Source organism: Balaenoptera physalus, assembly GCF_965194825.1.
Source record: "Balaenoptera physalus genome assembly, chromosome: 14".
In the NCBI taxonomy this organism is placed as follows: Eukaryota; Metazoa; Chordata; class Mammalia; order Artiodactyla; family Balaenopteridae; genus Balaenoptera; species Balaenoptera physalus.
This window is the reverse complement of record NC_138893.1, coordinates 86,528,889-86,546,786: the sequence shown is the minus strand read 5'-3', so window position 1 is coordinate 86,546,786 and position 17,898 is coordinate 86,528,889. Positions and strand designations below refer to the sequence as shown.

General features: G+C 37.8%; 1 protein-coding gene across 1 annotated transcript in view; it reads right to left on the bottom strand.

Annotated features, from left to right (window-relative positions):
- Positions 1 to 682: 682 nt before the first annotated feature.
- PPA1 (inorganic pyrophosphatase 1) overlaps positions 683 to 17,898 on the bottom strand; it is a 37,342-nt gene continuing 20,126 nt past the window's right edge. Inside the window, exons 6-11 of the mRNA XM_082424588.1 lie at positions 13,378 to 13,504; positions 8,364 to 8,491; positions 8,004 to 8,089; positions 2,784 to 2,853; positions 1,618 to 1,660; positions 683 to 1,032 (exon numbers count right to left, since the gene is read on the bottom strand). Coding sequence (XP_082280714.1) covers positions 1,001 to 1,032; positions 1,618 to 1,660; positions 2,784 to 2,853; positions 8,004 to 8,089; positions 8,364 to 8,491; positions 13,378 to 13,504 — 486 coding nt within the window. The 3' untranslated portion in view covers positions 683 to 1,000. The remainder of the gene's footprint in view (positions 1,033 to 1,617; positions 1,661 to 2,783; positions 2,854 to 8,003; positions 8,090 to 8,363; positions 8,492 to 13,377; positions 13,505 to 17,898) is intronic.

The following is a 17,898-nucleotide window of genomic DNA, read 5'->3' as shown; positions in this document are numbered from 1 at the left end:
AGCTTCTTTATCCCTGTAGCCTAAGACTCTCCTCCTCCACCAAGAGATACTCAGCCCCCTCAGGCGGCACCAGCAGGAACCAACAGAAGCCCCAGTGGCACCAGATAAACCAAGCTGACCAAAATAACACTGCAAAGCTGCTGAAAATTAAACTGCCATTGAAACCACAGTCCACAAAAGCAGGCCAAGACCCATGTGCTAACCCTAAATAGGGTGATGCCTGGTAAAAGATTTAAATGGATCCTAGTGTCTCCTAACATAACAGACAAAATGTCTAGGATATTATTAACAATCACCCATCATACCAACAACCAAGAAAATCACAACTTGGTTGAGAAAACACAGTCAGTGGATGCCAACACTGACCTGAGATTATAGAGCTAAATAAGTAGACGGGCTAGGATTAAAAACTCAGGTCTGCACAGCTCCAAAGCCACGAATTTAATCACAAAACTATCTTGGATGATGGCTCACAATGGGATGATAGGAATTAGGTAAGAGTATAGTATCAAGACTGCTGTAAATATAAGGGATTTCATTTTCAGGTGCCTACAAATAAAGTCAGTTTTAGTCTAATAAATAAAAGTGAATTATAAGATCATTCACAGAAAACAAATACCAAACAGCACCCAAGCCTGCTTGGTAGAGTTAGGCTTCAGATTAAAATAAAAATATCATAAACCAAGTTTCAACAAAATAATTTTATTTCCTAACACATGGCAAACATATACATCCAATACGTATTTATCTTGGACATTTATTCACAGATGACTTCCAAACTACAACTGTCTTGATATTTAAGCAGTAACTAAAAGTTATCTTAGTCGATATGAAAGATGCTTTTAGATGGATAACAGTATGGATATATTGGATTGGTCACAGCAGAATTTGATTGATTAGTTCTATAAATTTAAAGCTTGGAAAAGTTACTACTTTTGCATCTAATGCTTTCAGACGAAAAGGATGCAGCAATATCAGCTTGTATTCCAGAGAAATTTCCTTAGTTTTTCTGGTGATGGAACCACTTATCCACTGTAGTCAGAGAAAAGAAAAAATTAGAATCCCTGTTAGGAATCAAAATTACACCCAACATATAACAATGGATAACATATTTGCTTTAAGGTATCCTCCTATGGATTACATTAAAACAAACCTACATACATACAAAGCTTCACTACACAAAACCAGGTAATTTCCCAGTGTTTTCTTTTGGGCTTCTTTACTCTTGATGCTGATCCTATGGACATGCAATTCTCACCAGAAGAACCTTACAGAGAATTCTAACATCTAAAGGTGGAAAGAACTGTTTCCTGGGTGAAGCAGCCTGGGGCCAGATGGGGACGAAGAGCCCAGCCTGCTCCAGCCTCCACAAGGCATCTACCAGGAGCTCCGAGAACAGTGGGTCATGGTCATGCTGTCACAGGGGTGGCACTAAGGGTGGTATGTACAGCCATCTTTCTTCCCACATGTGCTACAGAACTCTAAAAATGCTTCTTCTCCCCGTCCTTCTCTTTCTCTGTATGTATGTGGTATGTAAGAGGTATCTATAGATATAGATGTAATTTTCCCACACATATGCATAATGTTTAATGTAATTTTACTACATATAGATCTTACCATCTGTTGGTATTATGCAGGCAGATTCACATGGTGGTGGTAACTAAAATAAAATGTTAAAATGTATTAGTCTAATCCCAGAAAAAGAATAAGCTAAGAAAGTATACTGATACAAAAATTAAAAGGAATCTAAACAGAAGACAAGTATCCCAATTTTTAGGTTCTAAAAATAATTTACAATAGATAGTAACAATGCAAAGCTTGCTCTGCTGCTAAGAAATGCTAACAAATTCAAACCTCTTAGCTTTTAATGACATACAGGAGAATAAATAATAAAAATAAATTTGTTACAGCAGAAACTAACACAACATTGTAAAGCAACTATACTCCAATAAAAAAAAAACTGCTTTTGAAATAAAGAATTAAAAAACCAACATATGTATATATAAAGGTTTTATATATACACACATATATATAAAATGTAGGCAGAATGTTCTCATTGAAAAGTTATGATTGTTAACCAATGGCTTTTCCCTTCCAATTTATCTTATTCATCTCAACTTTGTCAAAATTCATATATAAATAAAAATAAATCTAAATGTATTGGCTTCATCATTAAATTGTCCTTTTCCCTTGTATTACCCTGTTTACAAGGCTGTAAAGTCAGACCTCATTTTCTTTTGTTTTCCTTATTTAATATTGTAAATGAGAATAATTTTAGACAATCTTCAGTCTTTAGGTTAATACAAATCAGATCATTAAAAATAATACAAAAACAAAATTATTTCTTTGATGGACAGTTTACTTCCTCACATGAAATTCTCCTCTAAGACTATAAACCACTCCTGCAATGGCACCTGAAATTTGGTAACTTTCTCATTCCTTGCTATGACCAAGTCAAATAAGTTCCCATTGGTACTTCTGTGAAAAATGGCTTATGATAAGTACCCAGGCACTTGGGTTACTTAGAACATTCTGGAGTCATTTTGATTTTTACAAATTGTCCTACTTTATTATCTGCCCAGTATAGTGTTGGCTAGGACCCTCCTCAGGTTTCCCCTCAGTCAAATGTCTACTTGTATTTATGGTTTGTAATTTCAAGATCTCACATTGTAATATGTGTATAGGACATCCTCAAATATTTATTGAAGGTACTTTCCCTCCCCATTCAACACCATATTTTTTGGCCACCAGGCGTGTTCTTTTTCAAGGAAACCTTTACTTACAGCATCCACAATGGCTTTGGCGGCATCAGTATCACACTGGAAGGGGCTCCCAAACACTGTGGTATTCATGCTGTTGAACAAAGGAAAGTTGTCATGAGTCACAGTAACAAAAACTTCTCTCTTATTAAAACTCTCTCTTGTTAAAAATAACAAGTTGAAGGTGGTAGGCCAGATGAGATTCAAGTCTGGCTTAGTTGAAAGCTTTCTCACCTATATTAAATATTCTAATTATTTAATATACAGCTATTCTTGTGGTCAATTTTACTCAAATCCCTTAACAAGTTCAGATTTTAAAGTATGTGATTGAATGCAGTGTAATTCTCAATGAAAGAGCTAAGATGCAAATGAAAATGACAAACAGATCTTTCCTAATTAGATAAAATGAAAAAAACAAAAACCAAAAAATCCAGTTTCTGTTAGTGTTGACATCTGAGATAGACACTCCTGGCAGGAGTAACACCTGGTTCAATATTCCTGAAAAATAATCTGGTAAAATGTGTCCACAACAAAATAATAAAAGAAAAAGTAAGAGAAAAATATAAAAAAACAAACAAAAAAATGTGTCTAAAACCTTTTAAAAAGCACATACTCTTTGACAGATAAATTCCACATCTCGGAACTCAGAGATTTAAACTATGATGTACAAAGATGTTCAACATACACGATTTCACTATTGGTAAGAGTGGAAACTTGGAAGTAACCAAAATGTCCAACAACAGGGATGACTAAAAATGATTTATCCATGAGATGGAATATTACACAGATGGAATGTTATATAGTATAAAAGTATTATATTCTTAATGACATGAGAAATGCTTATAGTGTTAACTTTTTTAAACCATAAAACAAATTGTATATACAATATGATCCTAATTATTTTTGAAAATACTATACTTGTACACAAAGCACTGTAAAAAGAAAAAACTAAATGTTAATAAGAGTATCTATTACTCTTATTAACTGTGATTAATAAGAAAAACTGATTAAAATGATTTTTTAAAAACATTTTTGGTTAACTATAGTTCAAAATTTCCTATGTATTAAATTATTGTGTATTATTATAACATGGGTATGATCAGAAATATTCTATTAAAATGAAAAAGAAATATCTTCAGTTACCTGCCACTTAACATGCATTAAGCCCATTTCCATAGAAATAATAGGACACCACAAAATAGAGAAGTTATTAAAAGCAAAGTCTCATGATTGTACATTTTCACACAAATGTGTAAGTGTGCTCAGTTTTTCTTATGTTTGTGGAGAGACAATGTTTGCATTTTACAGGACATTATCCTGACTTACAGAACAGAAGATTCCTGAGAATTATTTTTACATTAGGATTTTCTCATAATCAGAAAAAAATCTTACTACCTAGATAAACTGACATTTATAAAAAAAAGTAATACACATATGTAGTTAGAAAATTCAGAAAGTCACAAATTGAAAGCCTCTCTCCCTCCCATCTCCAAATGGTTGTCTCCAAAGGCAATCATTATCTATAGTTCGTTTCCCTCCAGAAAAAAATATTTAAATATAAACAGATGCTGGGGTGTGTGTGTGTATCTCACCTTGCATAAATGGGATCATACTAGATATACTACTATGGACTTTGCTTTTCTCACTTAATATATTTTGGTCGTCTTTCCTTATCAACATATAGAGAATTTTTTTTTTTACTGTGACATATACTGTTCTATTATATGGATGTGCTTAACCATTTACATTTTGGTTGTTTCTAACTTTTTGCTATTATAAATGACACTGCAATGAACATCCTTATACATAAATCTTTTGGGACTATATCTATAGGATACATTCCTAGTAGTGGTTCTACAAAGAAATACATGCATTTAAAATTTTGGGCTGAATATTGTCAAATTGCCCTTCACAGGGCTTCCCTGGTGGCGCAGTGGTTGGGAGTCTGCCTGCTAATGCAGGGGACACGGGTTCGAGCCCTGGTCTGGGAGGATCCCACATGCCGCGGAGCAGCTAGGCCCGTGAGCCACAACTGCTGAGCCTGCGCGTCTGGAGCCTGTGCTCCGCAACAAGAGAGGCCGCGATAGTGAGAGGCCCGCGCACCGCGATGAAGAGTGGCCCCCGCTTGCTGCAGCTGGGGGAAGCCCTCGCACAGAAACGAAGACCCAACACAGCCAAATAAATAAATAAATAAATAGATAGATAGATAATAATTAAAGGTGCTAATAATTAAAAAAAAAAAAAATTGCCCGTCACAAAGGTTGTACCCATTTAAACTCTCACCAACCATATACATAGATAGATAGATAGATAGATAGATAGATAGATAGATAGATAGATAGATAGATATAAATATAGATATTCTTGCCATCCCGGCTATCATTTAATTTTTAAAAATTTTGCAAATCTACTGGGGGATAACACTATCTTTCTGAGCTGCACTTTAAATTATAAAATGAGGACTTCCCTGGTGGCGCAGTGGTTAAGAATCCGCCTGCCAATGCAGCGGACAGAGGTTCAATCTCTGGTCTGGGAAGATCCCACATGCCGCGGAGCAACTAAGCCCATGCGCCACAACTACTGAGCCTGCACTCTAGAGCCCACATGCTGCACCTACTGATCCTGCGTGCTTCAACTACTGAAGCCCGCATGCCTAGAGCCCATGCTCTGCAACAAGAGAAGCCACCGCAATGAGAAGCCTGTGCACCGCAACGAACAGTAGCCCCCGCTCGCCACAACTAGAGAAAGCCCGTGCGCAGCAATGAAGACCCAACACAGCCAAAAAAAAAAAAAAAAAAAGAATAAACTAATTCCACTACTAATGAAATAAACAAATCCTGAAAGAATTTATTTTAAAAAATTACATAAAAAAAATAACACCACAAGTAAATCTTTCTTTTATGGATTTTGAGTTTGTCTTCTGTTTGGAAAGTTCTTCCCTACTACAAGCTAATGAATAAATTCACCTATACTTTTTCTAGAATTTTCTCACATTACAATTTATCTGTCTGGAATTAAATGCTGATGTAAGACTAGGGTTACAAACCCTAGTTTGCAGCCAGCACCCAGTTAACATGTGGATATAAAGTAATTGGAGGTAAGAACACTGGTGCTGGATTGCTTGCACAGGGCCCTCGTGGAGCACCGGCCCGGTTACAGCACCTTTCCAAAATGAAACGGCCACAGCCATGAGGGTGGTTGCCAGTGTGTATATCTGGCATAAGGCATGTAAGGAGCAAGAGAGAGATCTAGTCTTATTTTCTTCCTAAACAGGCAGTTGGTCCAAACACTCATTTAAAATACCTTCTTTATTATAAACTGAATTCCCATACATCTTTAGATCTAGTTTAGGTCTATCAAACTCTAACAGAACTGAATAATTTGACTTTCTTCTTCAGTACCAAATTCTTAGTAAAACAATACTACTAAACAGTACCAAAATAATTAACACTCTTCCTCACCACAACTACCCTTACTTTTTTCAGAATTTCCCTCGTTATTCTGAGATGCAGATTTTTTCTAGATGAAACTGAATGTTATTCATGAATATATATTATACCTTTCTATTTAACATCTTTTATATTTCTCAATAGAGTCTTAAACTTTTCTTCTTCTGGGTCCTTCAGGTTTCTTATTTATACTGTGTTTTTTGTTTTTGTTTTTAAAATTAATTAATTAATTAATTTTTGGCTGTGTTGGGTCTTCGTTTCTGTGCGAGGGCTTTCTCTAGTTGTGGCAAGCGGGGGCCACTCCTCATCGCGGTGCGCGGGCCTCTCACTATCGCGGCCTCTCTTGTTGTGGAGCACAGGTTCCAGACGCGCAGGCTCAGCAGTTGTGGCTCACAGGCCTAGTTGCTCCGAGGCATGTAGGATCTTCCCAGACCAGGGCTCGAACCCATGTCCCCTGCATTAGCAGGCAGATTCTCAACCACTGCGCCACCAGGGAAGCCCCTGTGTTTTGTTTTTAAATACTATTCTACATGAGATCTTTTCCTCCATTACAGTTTCTGTTACACTTCATATAGAAAGCTAGCAATGTACATATATGCTCATTTTGTAATCATTCACCTTGCTGAATTCTTTTTTCTAGGGTTTTCTGGGTACACAATCATATCATCTGCAACAATTTGCTCCCCCTTTTCTAATATTCCTGCATCTTCTTTCTCTTATTTACTTCATCAACTAGTATTTCCAGAACAACACTAGTTAAGTGGTAATGGTGGGCATTCTCTTATAATCTTTAAAAGAGGAAGTACTGTACTAAAAATGATCTGGGGCCAGACAGACTTGGATGCGAGTCCTAACTCCAAAACGCTTACTGTGGTATGACTTTGGTTAAGTTTAATCTCCCTGCATCTGTGTTGCAGGCTTGGCAAATATTAACTGCTCAATCATATTAGCTATTATTAGTAGTAGTAGTTAATTCAGTGTGCATAGTAGATCCTGGTTTAGTTGTAATGAACCTTACGTATTCACATCAGAGAATACCAACCCTTGAACTCAACCTGATTATACCCATCCCATTCTGAGCACCCAGATGCTAGGCAGGTTTTCCCAGTTAGCCTTACAAAGCTCTGATCTCACTGTGCCCTTTATAGTTTTAGTTTGTACTTATTCAGAGAGTATCTTGTGGCATTTTTCAGTTGTTTATATAGTTACCTTCTGTAAAGAAAAAAAATGTTGCCTGCCATTCCAGTTCTATAAGGATCAAGCCATTAGCCACTACAGTCACCCACGGACAGTGAGCCCTGAGGGGAATTCAGGATGGAGAAAACCAGGAAACATTTGGGTATATTGGCCCCTAGATAGTTAACATGCATTTCTAAGAAAAAATTTCACATGACACCAGATTCTTGCCTCTTCCCATACATAGAAAAACACAAATCATTAACTTGAGAGGTCTCTTCTTTATGAATAGCAGTAATCTTTTTATGCTTGACTACATGTTTTCCCAGCAAAAAAGTTCATATATATCTTGGCTCCTCCCTTATCTCTCCGGAGCAGTTCCTCAGAGCTATCTGAGAGGCTGTCTTCCGGGCTATAGTCCTCAAATAAAACTTAACTCACAACCTTCCCGTTGTGTGGTTTTTCTTTCAGTCTACACTTCCTACTGACTTAAGCACTGACAAAACGAGTCTCTTTCCCTAAGTGAATGGAACGGTGGAGTATGTTAAGGTAATTAAAACCTCTGGAGTAAGCTAGTCTGCTTTGTGTGTTAAACATGCAGAAAAGAGTTAATGCTTACCAACTGATTCCTTTTCCATCAGTTTTCTTAGTCACTAATGCTCTCCAATAGTCATGAGTGCTTTTAATAATATCAATTGCAAAGTCCTATAATTTGAAGAGATATATGTTAGAATAATAGAAACGTGTTCTTTTCTTATTCTCAATATTTTCCCAAGCCTGATAACTTTGTCTCTTTTGAATCACTTCTTTCTATCAAAAATGGAAGAAAACATTTAAATGAATAAATCAACATCAAGCCTGTCGTGTGTCTTTAGACATCTGTTTTACGATCATATTGTCTTTAGATGGTAACAATATGGTTAAATTATAAGTCTCAATACAAATAGGCCTAAACCTACAGTTCTGAGTGACACATTACCTTATCTTTAAATTCTGCGTTGAAAGCAAACTGGTTCTCAGGTTTTCCATCAGGAACCTTGTACCTTCTAAACCAGTCCACAGTAGCTTCCAGGTAGCCAGGTTTCAGCCGCTTGACATCATTAATATCTAAGAAGAGAATAAGATTCTCTTCTCAGATTGCAAGATGTGTATGTAATTATTTATGCATTTAATAAAAATATCAAGTGCTTACTTTGAAAGAGATACGGGATGGATTATCAAAAACTTTCAAGACAATGTTAGAGCTAACACCTTGTTGAGAAGAGAACACATATACACATTAAAAGGAAATCATCGGGGCTTCCCTGGTGGCGCAGTGGTTAAGAATCCGCCTGCCAATGCAAGGGACACAGGTTTGGGCCCTGATCTGGGAAGATCCCACATGCCGCAGAGCAACTAAGCCCATGCACCACAACTACTGAGCCTGCGCCCTAGAGCCCTTGAGCCACAACTTCTGAGCCCTTGCACCACAACTACTGAAGCCTGCACGCCTAGAGCCCATGCTCCGCAACAAGAGTAGCCACCACAGTGAGAAGCCTGGGCACTGCAGCGAAGAGTAGCCCCCACTCGCCTCAACTAGAGAAAGCCCGCGAAGCAACTAAGACCCAACGCAGCCAAAAATAAATTAAATAAATAAATAAATAAATAAAAGGAAATCATCTAGTGTCTTAAAATAGCTCTGACATTAAGTATACTAAGAGAACAATCAGTACCATAGTGACTCCTATTAGATAAGAGAAGGGAGAAATAACTGGCAGCTACATAATGAGAATAGTTTGGCAGGTGTACATAATTTCTAAGAGATGGACAGAAGATACCAAAAGACAGGTTGAGGCTGTATTCGAGGATCACACCCAAATTACATACAAAAAGACAAGAAAAATGCATTACACATATTCATTGATAGGTTACATATTAAATGTGAATAGGCTTTTCTCACTCTACAGTATAGGCATTCAGTATCACAATACTTTAGTTCTGGCCAACAAAAAAAAGTGTCCTGCGTAAAAAAACTTTTAAAAGTTTCTGTACAGCCATTAACAGTGCCTAGCCTCAATGTCATCAAACTCAAGTTTAAATGACTGAACTGCTTCTCCATGCAAACAAATATTAGATACATGTGCAAAAAAAAAAAAAATCCATCAGGAAAATTGTAATTGGAAGGAGGGATACATTCAACAACAGCTTATTTATATTTCTATAAAATAACTTTGCTTAAGCCCAGTTTATAATCTACATAGTTAAATAATACCATGTATTTTATTATCAGGGTACCACTAAAAGTGTGGAAAGGTTACAAAGTGAACTGGGAAATGTTTAAACACTGATAAATTTCAAGGAACTTAGTATTCATATAAAACGTATCACCTGATACAGAAATAGTTTGAAAATCCAGAAATCCAAAATACAAGTGTAGGGTATCTTCCAACAAATTTTCCATCCAGTTCTATTCCTTAGGAATACCAACTGGGTGTCCGACAATTCAATTCAATAATGACACTGTCTAACTGGAGTTAGCATCAGGTCCCACAGTCAGAACGTTCAGTTCCACAAGACTGATCCCACTTCAAACGCTGGCCGCAGTCCCTGGCCACCCACACTTCTGACCAACAGCTATAAATCAGAGTTTCCTACAACTCTCTCCTCAGGTTTGATAATTTGCTAGAAAGACTCACAAAACTCAAGAAAACACTGTACTATGTTTACTGGTTTAGTATAAAGGATACAACTCAGGAACAGTCCAATGGAGGAGATGCATAGGGCACGGTATGCGGGGTGCATAGTTTCCATGCCCTCTGGTGGGGAGGCGTGCCACCCTCCCAGCAATTCAACGTGTTCACCAACTTACAAGTGCTCTACATCTCGTGACTCCAGACTTTTTATGGAGCCTCCCCTCCTGATCCCAGAGGTCAGTGGTTGGGGCTGGAGGTTCCCACCCTCTAATCATTCAGTTTTTCTATTGACTGAACTGGTCTGAGGCTAGCTAGGGGCCCCACCGTAAGTCACCTTATTAGCATAAACTCAGGGGTGATGAAAGGGGCTCATTATGAATAAAAAAGACACTCGGCACTCAGGAAAGTCCAAGTGTTTTAGGAGTTCCTTGCCAGGAACTGGAGAAAAAGATCAAACATATTTTTGTATTATATTGCAGCAAGGAAAAATATAAGAGTTGATTAACTCACTGACTGTGAACCAGGTACTGAAAGGTATGCTGGATCCTGACTAGGGAACCGTGAACACCAGACCCAGAGGAAAAAAGTAGGAAAAAAGAACTCAGTCAATTTTTGTTCCTCCAGTTGTACATTATACACATACAGACAAAGCCAGTGGTCTGCAGAGCTCCCTGAACTGCCTCCTGATGCCACATCAAGATCCTACCAAAGACAAGGACTTCCCTGGCAGTCCAGTGGTTAGGACTCTGCTTTCATTGCCAAGGGCCCGGGTTCACTCCCTGGTCAGGGAACTAAGATCCCACAAACCACATGGCAAAAAAACCCACAAAAAACAACCCCAGGATTAAAATATAAAAATAGCCCCCCCAAAAGTCATTGAATTTCAGAATAAAATAAATTAAAAAAAAAAAAAAGATCCTACCAAAGACAGCACCAATTCTGTGCTGTTCCCTGGGTTCAGCCTCTAACCAGCCTGCAACCATGAGCATAAAATGCTCAATTTCCTGATGCCCACAACTGAGGCAGAAGGGTTACTGGCCGTCGTGGGCCCACAATAACAAAGGGGATCAACATGGCCAACTTGGTTGCTTTACTGGGTAGGCCATCCTCTTCCATGGCTCTGTGTGTATCCCTCCCAAAGCTGTGGCTTGTCAAGAGTTCTACTCTTAGTTAGTTCTACCTAATACTCTTCCAGTTATAACTGATGATGGACATTGCCTTAGGTTGACATTTAAGGAAAGCTGCATACTGCTTGCATCATGGGGCCAGCCCCCCAGAGAAAATTTTAGGGTCCTAATAACCTCTACTGCAGGGAAATGACACCCAGAAAATTGTGCAGATGTAATGATGGCATGGCTTCATTAACTGTGGCCAAAGCACGCTATTTAGCATGTGCACTCTTGTGTAAATAGCACATGTGAAAATGGACACACATTCCTACATTTAGAATCAGAGGTAAATGTAGGAATGCATTCTCATTGTACAAAATTTAGTCAATACAGAAGTATCTGAAACAAAAAGTCAGACTCTTTTCATCTTTCTTCCCATTGTACTATTAAAGGTTGGTGTTGAGTCCTTTTTAAATGAGTTTACATATAAATTTGCATATATTTAAATATATATGAGATTGTACTCTGTAAAACAGCAGAAAGAAATAATGTAAGAGCTATACTTATAAAATTCTTAGAAGGAAACGTAACTAAATCTTTGTGACCTTGGATTAGGCAATGGTTTATTAGATAATGATACCAAAAGCACAAGCAATAAAAAAAATAGACTACATCAAAACGAAAAACTTGAGTGCTTCAAAGGATACCATTAAGAAAATGAAAGGACAAATCCACAAAATGGAAGAAACTACAGACAAATCATATATCTGATAAAGGTTTAGTATCCAAAACATATAAGTGCTCTTATAACTCAAAAATAAAAAGACACACCCCACTAGAAGGGTTATAATTTAAAAAGATAAATAACAACTAGTGCTGGCAAAGAAGTAGAAAAACTGGAACCTTATGCACTGCTGGCAGGACTGTAAGATGGTGCAGCCACTTTGGAAAAAAGTTTGGCAGTTCCTCAAGAGGCTAAACATAAGAGTTACCATATGACTCAGGAACTCCACTCCTAGGTATATACACCCAAGAGGATTAAAAACACACGTCCACACAAAAGCTTGTACAGGAATGTTCATAGCAGCTGCATTATTCCTAATAGCCAAAAACAACCCAAATGTCCATCAACAGATGAATGGATAAACAAAATGTGATATATATCTATATAATAGAATATAACTCAGCCATTAAAAAAATGAGTACTGATACATGCTACAACATGGATGAACCTAGAAAACCTTATGCTAAGTAAAAGAAACCTGACACAAAAAGACCACATATTTTACAATTCCATGTATATGAAATATCCAGAATAGGCAAATTCATAGACACAGAAAGCAGATTACTGGTTGTCGGGTCCTGGGAGGAGGAGGGAACAGGGAGTGACTACTTAAAGGTACAGAGTTTCTCTTTGGGGTGATGTAAATGTTCTAGAATGAGATAAGTGGTGAGTTGCACAACACTGTGAATGCACTAAATGCCACTGAATTGTACACTTTAAAATAGTTCAAATGGTGAATTTTATGTTATGTTAATTTTACCACCAAAAAAAAAAAAAGGGAATGAAGTACTGATACGCGTTACAATGTGGATGAACCTTGAAACCAGTATTCTAACTGAAAGAAGCTGGATATCATGCAACCCCGTTTATGTGAAATTTTCAAAATAGGCAAATCCATAAAGACAGACAATAGACTGGTAGTTGTCAGGGACTGAGCGATGTGGGGATAGGGGGTGACTGCTAATGGATATGGGGCTTCCTGTCAGAGTGGTGAAAATGTTCTGGAATTAGACAGTGTCTGATGGTTAACAGACTAGTGTATGTATCAAAAACCATAGAACTGTACACTTTAAAATGGTGAATTTTATGGCATGTGGATTATATCTCAGTTTTCAAATTTTTAAAAATAAATAAATAGAGCACCTAAGTGTTAGCATGTGGGGAAGGAAAGAAGAAAACAAGAAATACAAACTACCAGATTTTTAATACAAACTACCAGATTTTTTTCTTTCCTGGAATGAAGGAGAAAGTTTACTTAGTTAACCACAGAAGTTCAGTAGTAGAAATAACAATGCTTTGTCAAATGTTTTGCTCCTCCATTCTTTCACAGTTTGAAGGCATGGGCTTACAACTCTGTCATTACAGGTTAAGTTTGGTGCTGGGTAAGATTTAGGTATAAAGACTTCAGACCCTACAAATATTTCTTACCATTATAATTGGCTGCATCAGGATCATCCACATTAATGGCAATGACTTTCCAGTCGGTTTCCCCTTCATCGATCATAGCCAGTATGCCCAGAACTTTCACCCTGATTATTTCCCCTCTTGCACATACCTGAAAGTCAAAAAACCACAGCCAGGTCAATACTACAGAATGAAACTTTGGAAGAAAAGTTTTACTTGGTGGATAATAGGAAATGAGGAAGATGCCAAATTTCTGCAAACTTAAGATTGTTCTTTAAGCAATTTTTAAAAAGCTAGGAGGGACCTTCAAGATGGCGGAGGAGGAAGATGTGGAGATCCACCTTCCTCCCCACAAATACATCAAAAATACATCTACATGTGGAACAACTCCTACAGAACACCTACTGAATGCTGGCAGAAGACCTCAGACTTCCCAAAAGGGTCTTGGTGCTCCAGCCAGGTGTCAGGCCCGAGCCTCTGAGGTGGGAGAGCTGAGTTCAGGACATTGGACCACCAGAGACCTCCTGGCCCCACGTAATATCAATCGGCGAAAGCTCTCCCAGAGATCTCTGTCTCAAAGCTAAGACCCAGCTCCACTCAATGTCCAGCTCCAGTGCTGGACACCCCATGACAAACAACTAGCAAGACAGGAACACAACCCCACCCATTAGCAGAGAGGCTGCCTAAAATCATAATAAGGTAACAGACACCCCAAAACACACCACCAGATGCGGTCCTGCCCACCAGAAAGACAAGATCCAGCCTCATCCACCAGAACACAGGCACCAGTCCCCTCCACCAGGAAGCCTACACAAGCCACTGAACCAATCTTACCCACTGGGCGCAGACATCAAAAACAACGGGAACTACGAACCTGCAGCCTGTGAAAAGGAGACCCCAAACACCGTAAGTTAAGCAAAATGAGAAGACAGAGAAATACGCAGCAGATGAAGGAGGAAGGTAAAAACCCACCAGACCAAACAAATGAAGAGGAAATAGGCAGTCTACCTGAAAAAGAATTCAGAGTGATGATAGTAAAGATGATCCAAAATCTTGGAAATAGAATGGAGAAAATACAAGAAATGTTTAACAAGGACCTAGAAGAACTAAAGAGCAAACAAACAATGAGAAACAACACAATAAATGAAATTAAAAATTCTCTAGAAGGAGTCAATAGCAGAATAACGGAGGCAGAAGAACGAATAAGTGACCTGGAAGATAAAATAGTGGAAATAACTACCGCAGAGCAGAATAAAGAAAAAAGAATGAAAAGAACTGAAGACAGTTTCAGAGACCTCTGGGACAACATTAAATGCACCAACATTCGAATTATAGGGGTCCCAGAAGAAGAAGAGAAAAAGAAAGGGACTGAGAAAATATTTGAAGAGATTATAGTTGAAAATTTCCCTAATATGGGAAAGGAGATAGTCAATCAAGTTCAGGAAGCACAGAGAGTCCCATACAGGATAAATCCAAGGAGAAACACACCAAGACACATATTAATCAAACTATCAAAAATTAAATACAAAGGAAAAATATTAAAAGCAGCAAGGGAGGGCTTCTCTGGTGGTGTAGTGGTTAAGAATCCGCCTGCCAATGCAGGAGACACGGGTTCGAGCCCTGGTCCAGGAAGATCTCACATGCTGCGAAGCAACTAAGCCCATGTACCACAACTACTGAGCCTGCGCTCTAAAGCCTTCGAGCCACAGCTACTGAAGCCCATGTGCCTAGAGCCCATGCTCCGCAACAAGAGAAGCCACCACAGTTAGAATCCCATGCACCGCAACAAAGAGTAGCCCCCACTCACCGCAACTAGAGAAAGCCCACGCACAGCAACGAAGACACAACGCAGCCCAAAATAAATAAATTTATTTATTTAAAAAAAAGGCAGCAAGGGAAAAGCAACAAATAACATACAAAGAAATCCCCATAAGGTTAACAGCTGATCTTTCAGCAGAAACTCTGCAAGCCAGAAGGGAGTGGCAGGACACATTTAAAGTGATGAAAGGGAAAAACCTACAATCAAGATTACTCTACCCAGCAAGGATCTCATCCAGATTCGACGGAGAAATTAAAACCTTTACAGACAAGCAAAAGCTAAGAGAATTCAGCACCACCAAACCAGCTTTACAACAAATGCTAAAGGAACTTCTCTAGGCAGGAAACACAAGAGAAGGAAAAGACCTACAATAACAAACCCAAAAGAATTAAGAAAATGGAAATAGGAACATACATATGGATAATTACCTTAAATGTAAATGGATTAAATGCTCCAACCAAAAGACATAGACTGGCTGAATGGATACAAAAACAAGACCTGTATATATGCTGTCTGCAAGAGACCCATTTCAGACCTAGGGTCATACACAGACTGAAAGTGAGTGGATGGAAAAAGATATTCCATGCAAATGGAAATCAAAAGAAAGCTGGAGGAGCAATTCTCATATCAGACAAAACAGACTTTAAAATAAAGACTATTACAAGAGACGAAGAAGGATACTACATAATGATCAAGGGATCAGACCAAGAGGATATAACAATTGTAAATATTTATGCACCCAACATAGAAGCACCTCAATACATAAGGCAAATGCTAACAGCCATAAGAGGGGAAATCGACAGTAACACAATAATAGTAGGGGACTTTAACACCCCACTTTCACCAATGGACGAATCAACCAAAATGAAAATAAATAAGGAAATACAAGCTTTAAATGATACATTAAACAAGATGGACTTAACTGATATTTATAGGACATTCCATCCAAAAACAACAGAATACACTTTCTTCTCAAGTGTTCATGGAAGATTCTCCAGGATAGATCATATCTTGGGTTACAAATCAAGCCTTGGTAAATTTAAGAAAAGTGAAAATGTATCAAGTACCTTTTCCGACCACAACGCTGTGAGACTGGATACCAATTACAGGAAAAAAACTGTAAAAAATACAAACACATGGAGGCTAAACAATATGCTACTAAATAACCAAGAAATCACTGAAGAAATCAAAGAGGAAATAAAAAAATACCTAGAAGCAAATGACAATGAAAACACGATGACCCAAAACCTATGCGATGCAGCAAAAGCAGTTCTAAGAGGGAAGTTTATAGCAATACAATCCTACCTCAAGAAACAAGAAAAATCTCAAATAAACAACCTAACCTTACACCTAAAGCAATTAGAGAAAGAAGAACAAAAAAACCCCCAAAGTTAGCAGAAGGAAAGAAATCATAAAGATCAGATCAGAAATAAATGAAAAAGAAATGAAGGAAACGATAGCAAAGATCAATAAAACTAAAAGCTGGTTCTTTGTGAAGATAAACAAAATTGATAAACCATTAGCCAGACTCATCAAGAAAAAAAGGGAGAAGACTCAAATCAACAGAATTAGAAGTAACAACTGACACGGCAGAAATACAAAGGATCATGAGAGATTACTACAAGCAACTATATGCCAATAAAATGGACAACCTGGAAGAAATGGACAAATTCTTAGAAAAGCACAACCTTCTGAGACTGAACTAGGAAGAAATAGAAAAAATAAACAGACCAATCACAAGCACTGAAATTGAAACCGTGATTAAAAATCTTCCAACAAACAAAAGCCCAGGACCAGATGGCTTCACAGGCGAATTCTATCAAACATTTAGAGAAGAGCTAACACCTATCCTTCTCAAACTCTTCCAAAATATAGCAGAGGGTGGAACACTCCCAAACTCATTCTATGAGGCCACCATCACTCTGATACCAAAACCAGACAAACATGTCACAAAGAAAGAAAACTACAGGCCAATATCACTGATGAACATAGATGCAAAAATCCTCAACAAAATACTAGCAAAAAGAATCCAGCAGCACATTAAAAGGATCATACACCATGATCAAGTGGGGTTTATCCCAGGAATGCAAGGATTCTTCAATATACGCAAATCAGTCAATGTGATACACCATATTAACAAACTGAAGGATAAAAACCATATGATAATCTCAATAGATGCAGAAAAACCTTTTGACAAATTCAACACCCATTTATGATAAAAACCCTCCAGAAAGTAGGCATAGAGGGAACTTACCTCAACATAATAAAGGCCATATATGACAAACCCACAGCCAACATTGTTCTCAATGGTGAAAAACTGAAACCACTTCCACTAAGATCAGGAACAAGACAAGGTTGCCCACTCTCACCACTATTATTCAACATAGTTTTGGAAGTGTTAGCCACAGCAATCAGAGAAGAAAAAGAAATAAAAGGAATCCAAACCGGAAAAGAAGAAGTAAAGCTGTCACTGGTTGCAGATGACATGATACTATACATAGAGAATCCTAAAGATGCTACCAGAAAACTACTAGAGTTAATCAATGAATTTGGTAAAGTAGCAGGATACAAAATTAATGCACAGAAATCTCTTGCATTCCTATACACTAATGATGAAAAATATGAAAAAGAAATTAAGGAAACACTCCCATTTACCATTGCAACAAAAAGGATAAAATATCTAGGAATAACCCTACCTAAGGAGACAAACGACCTGTATGCAGAAA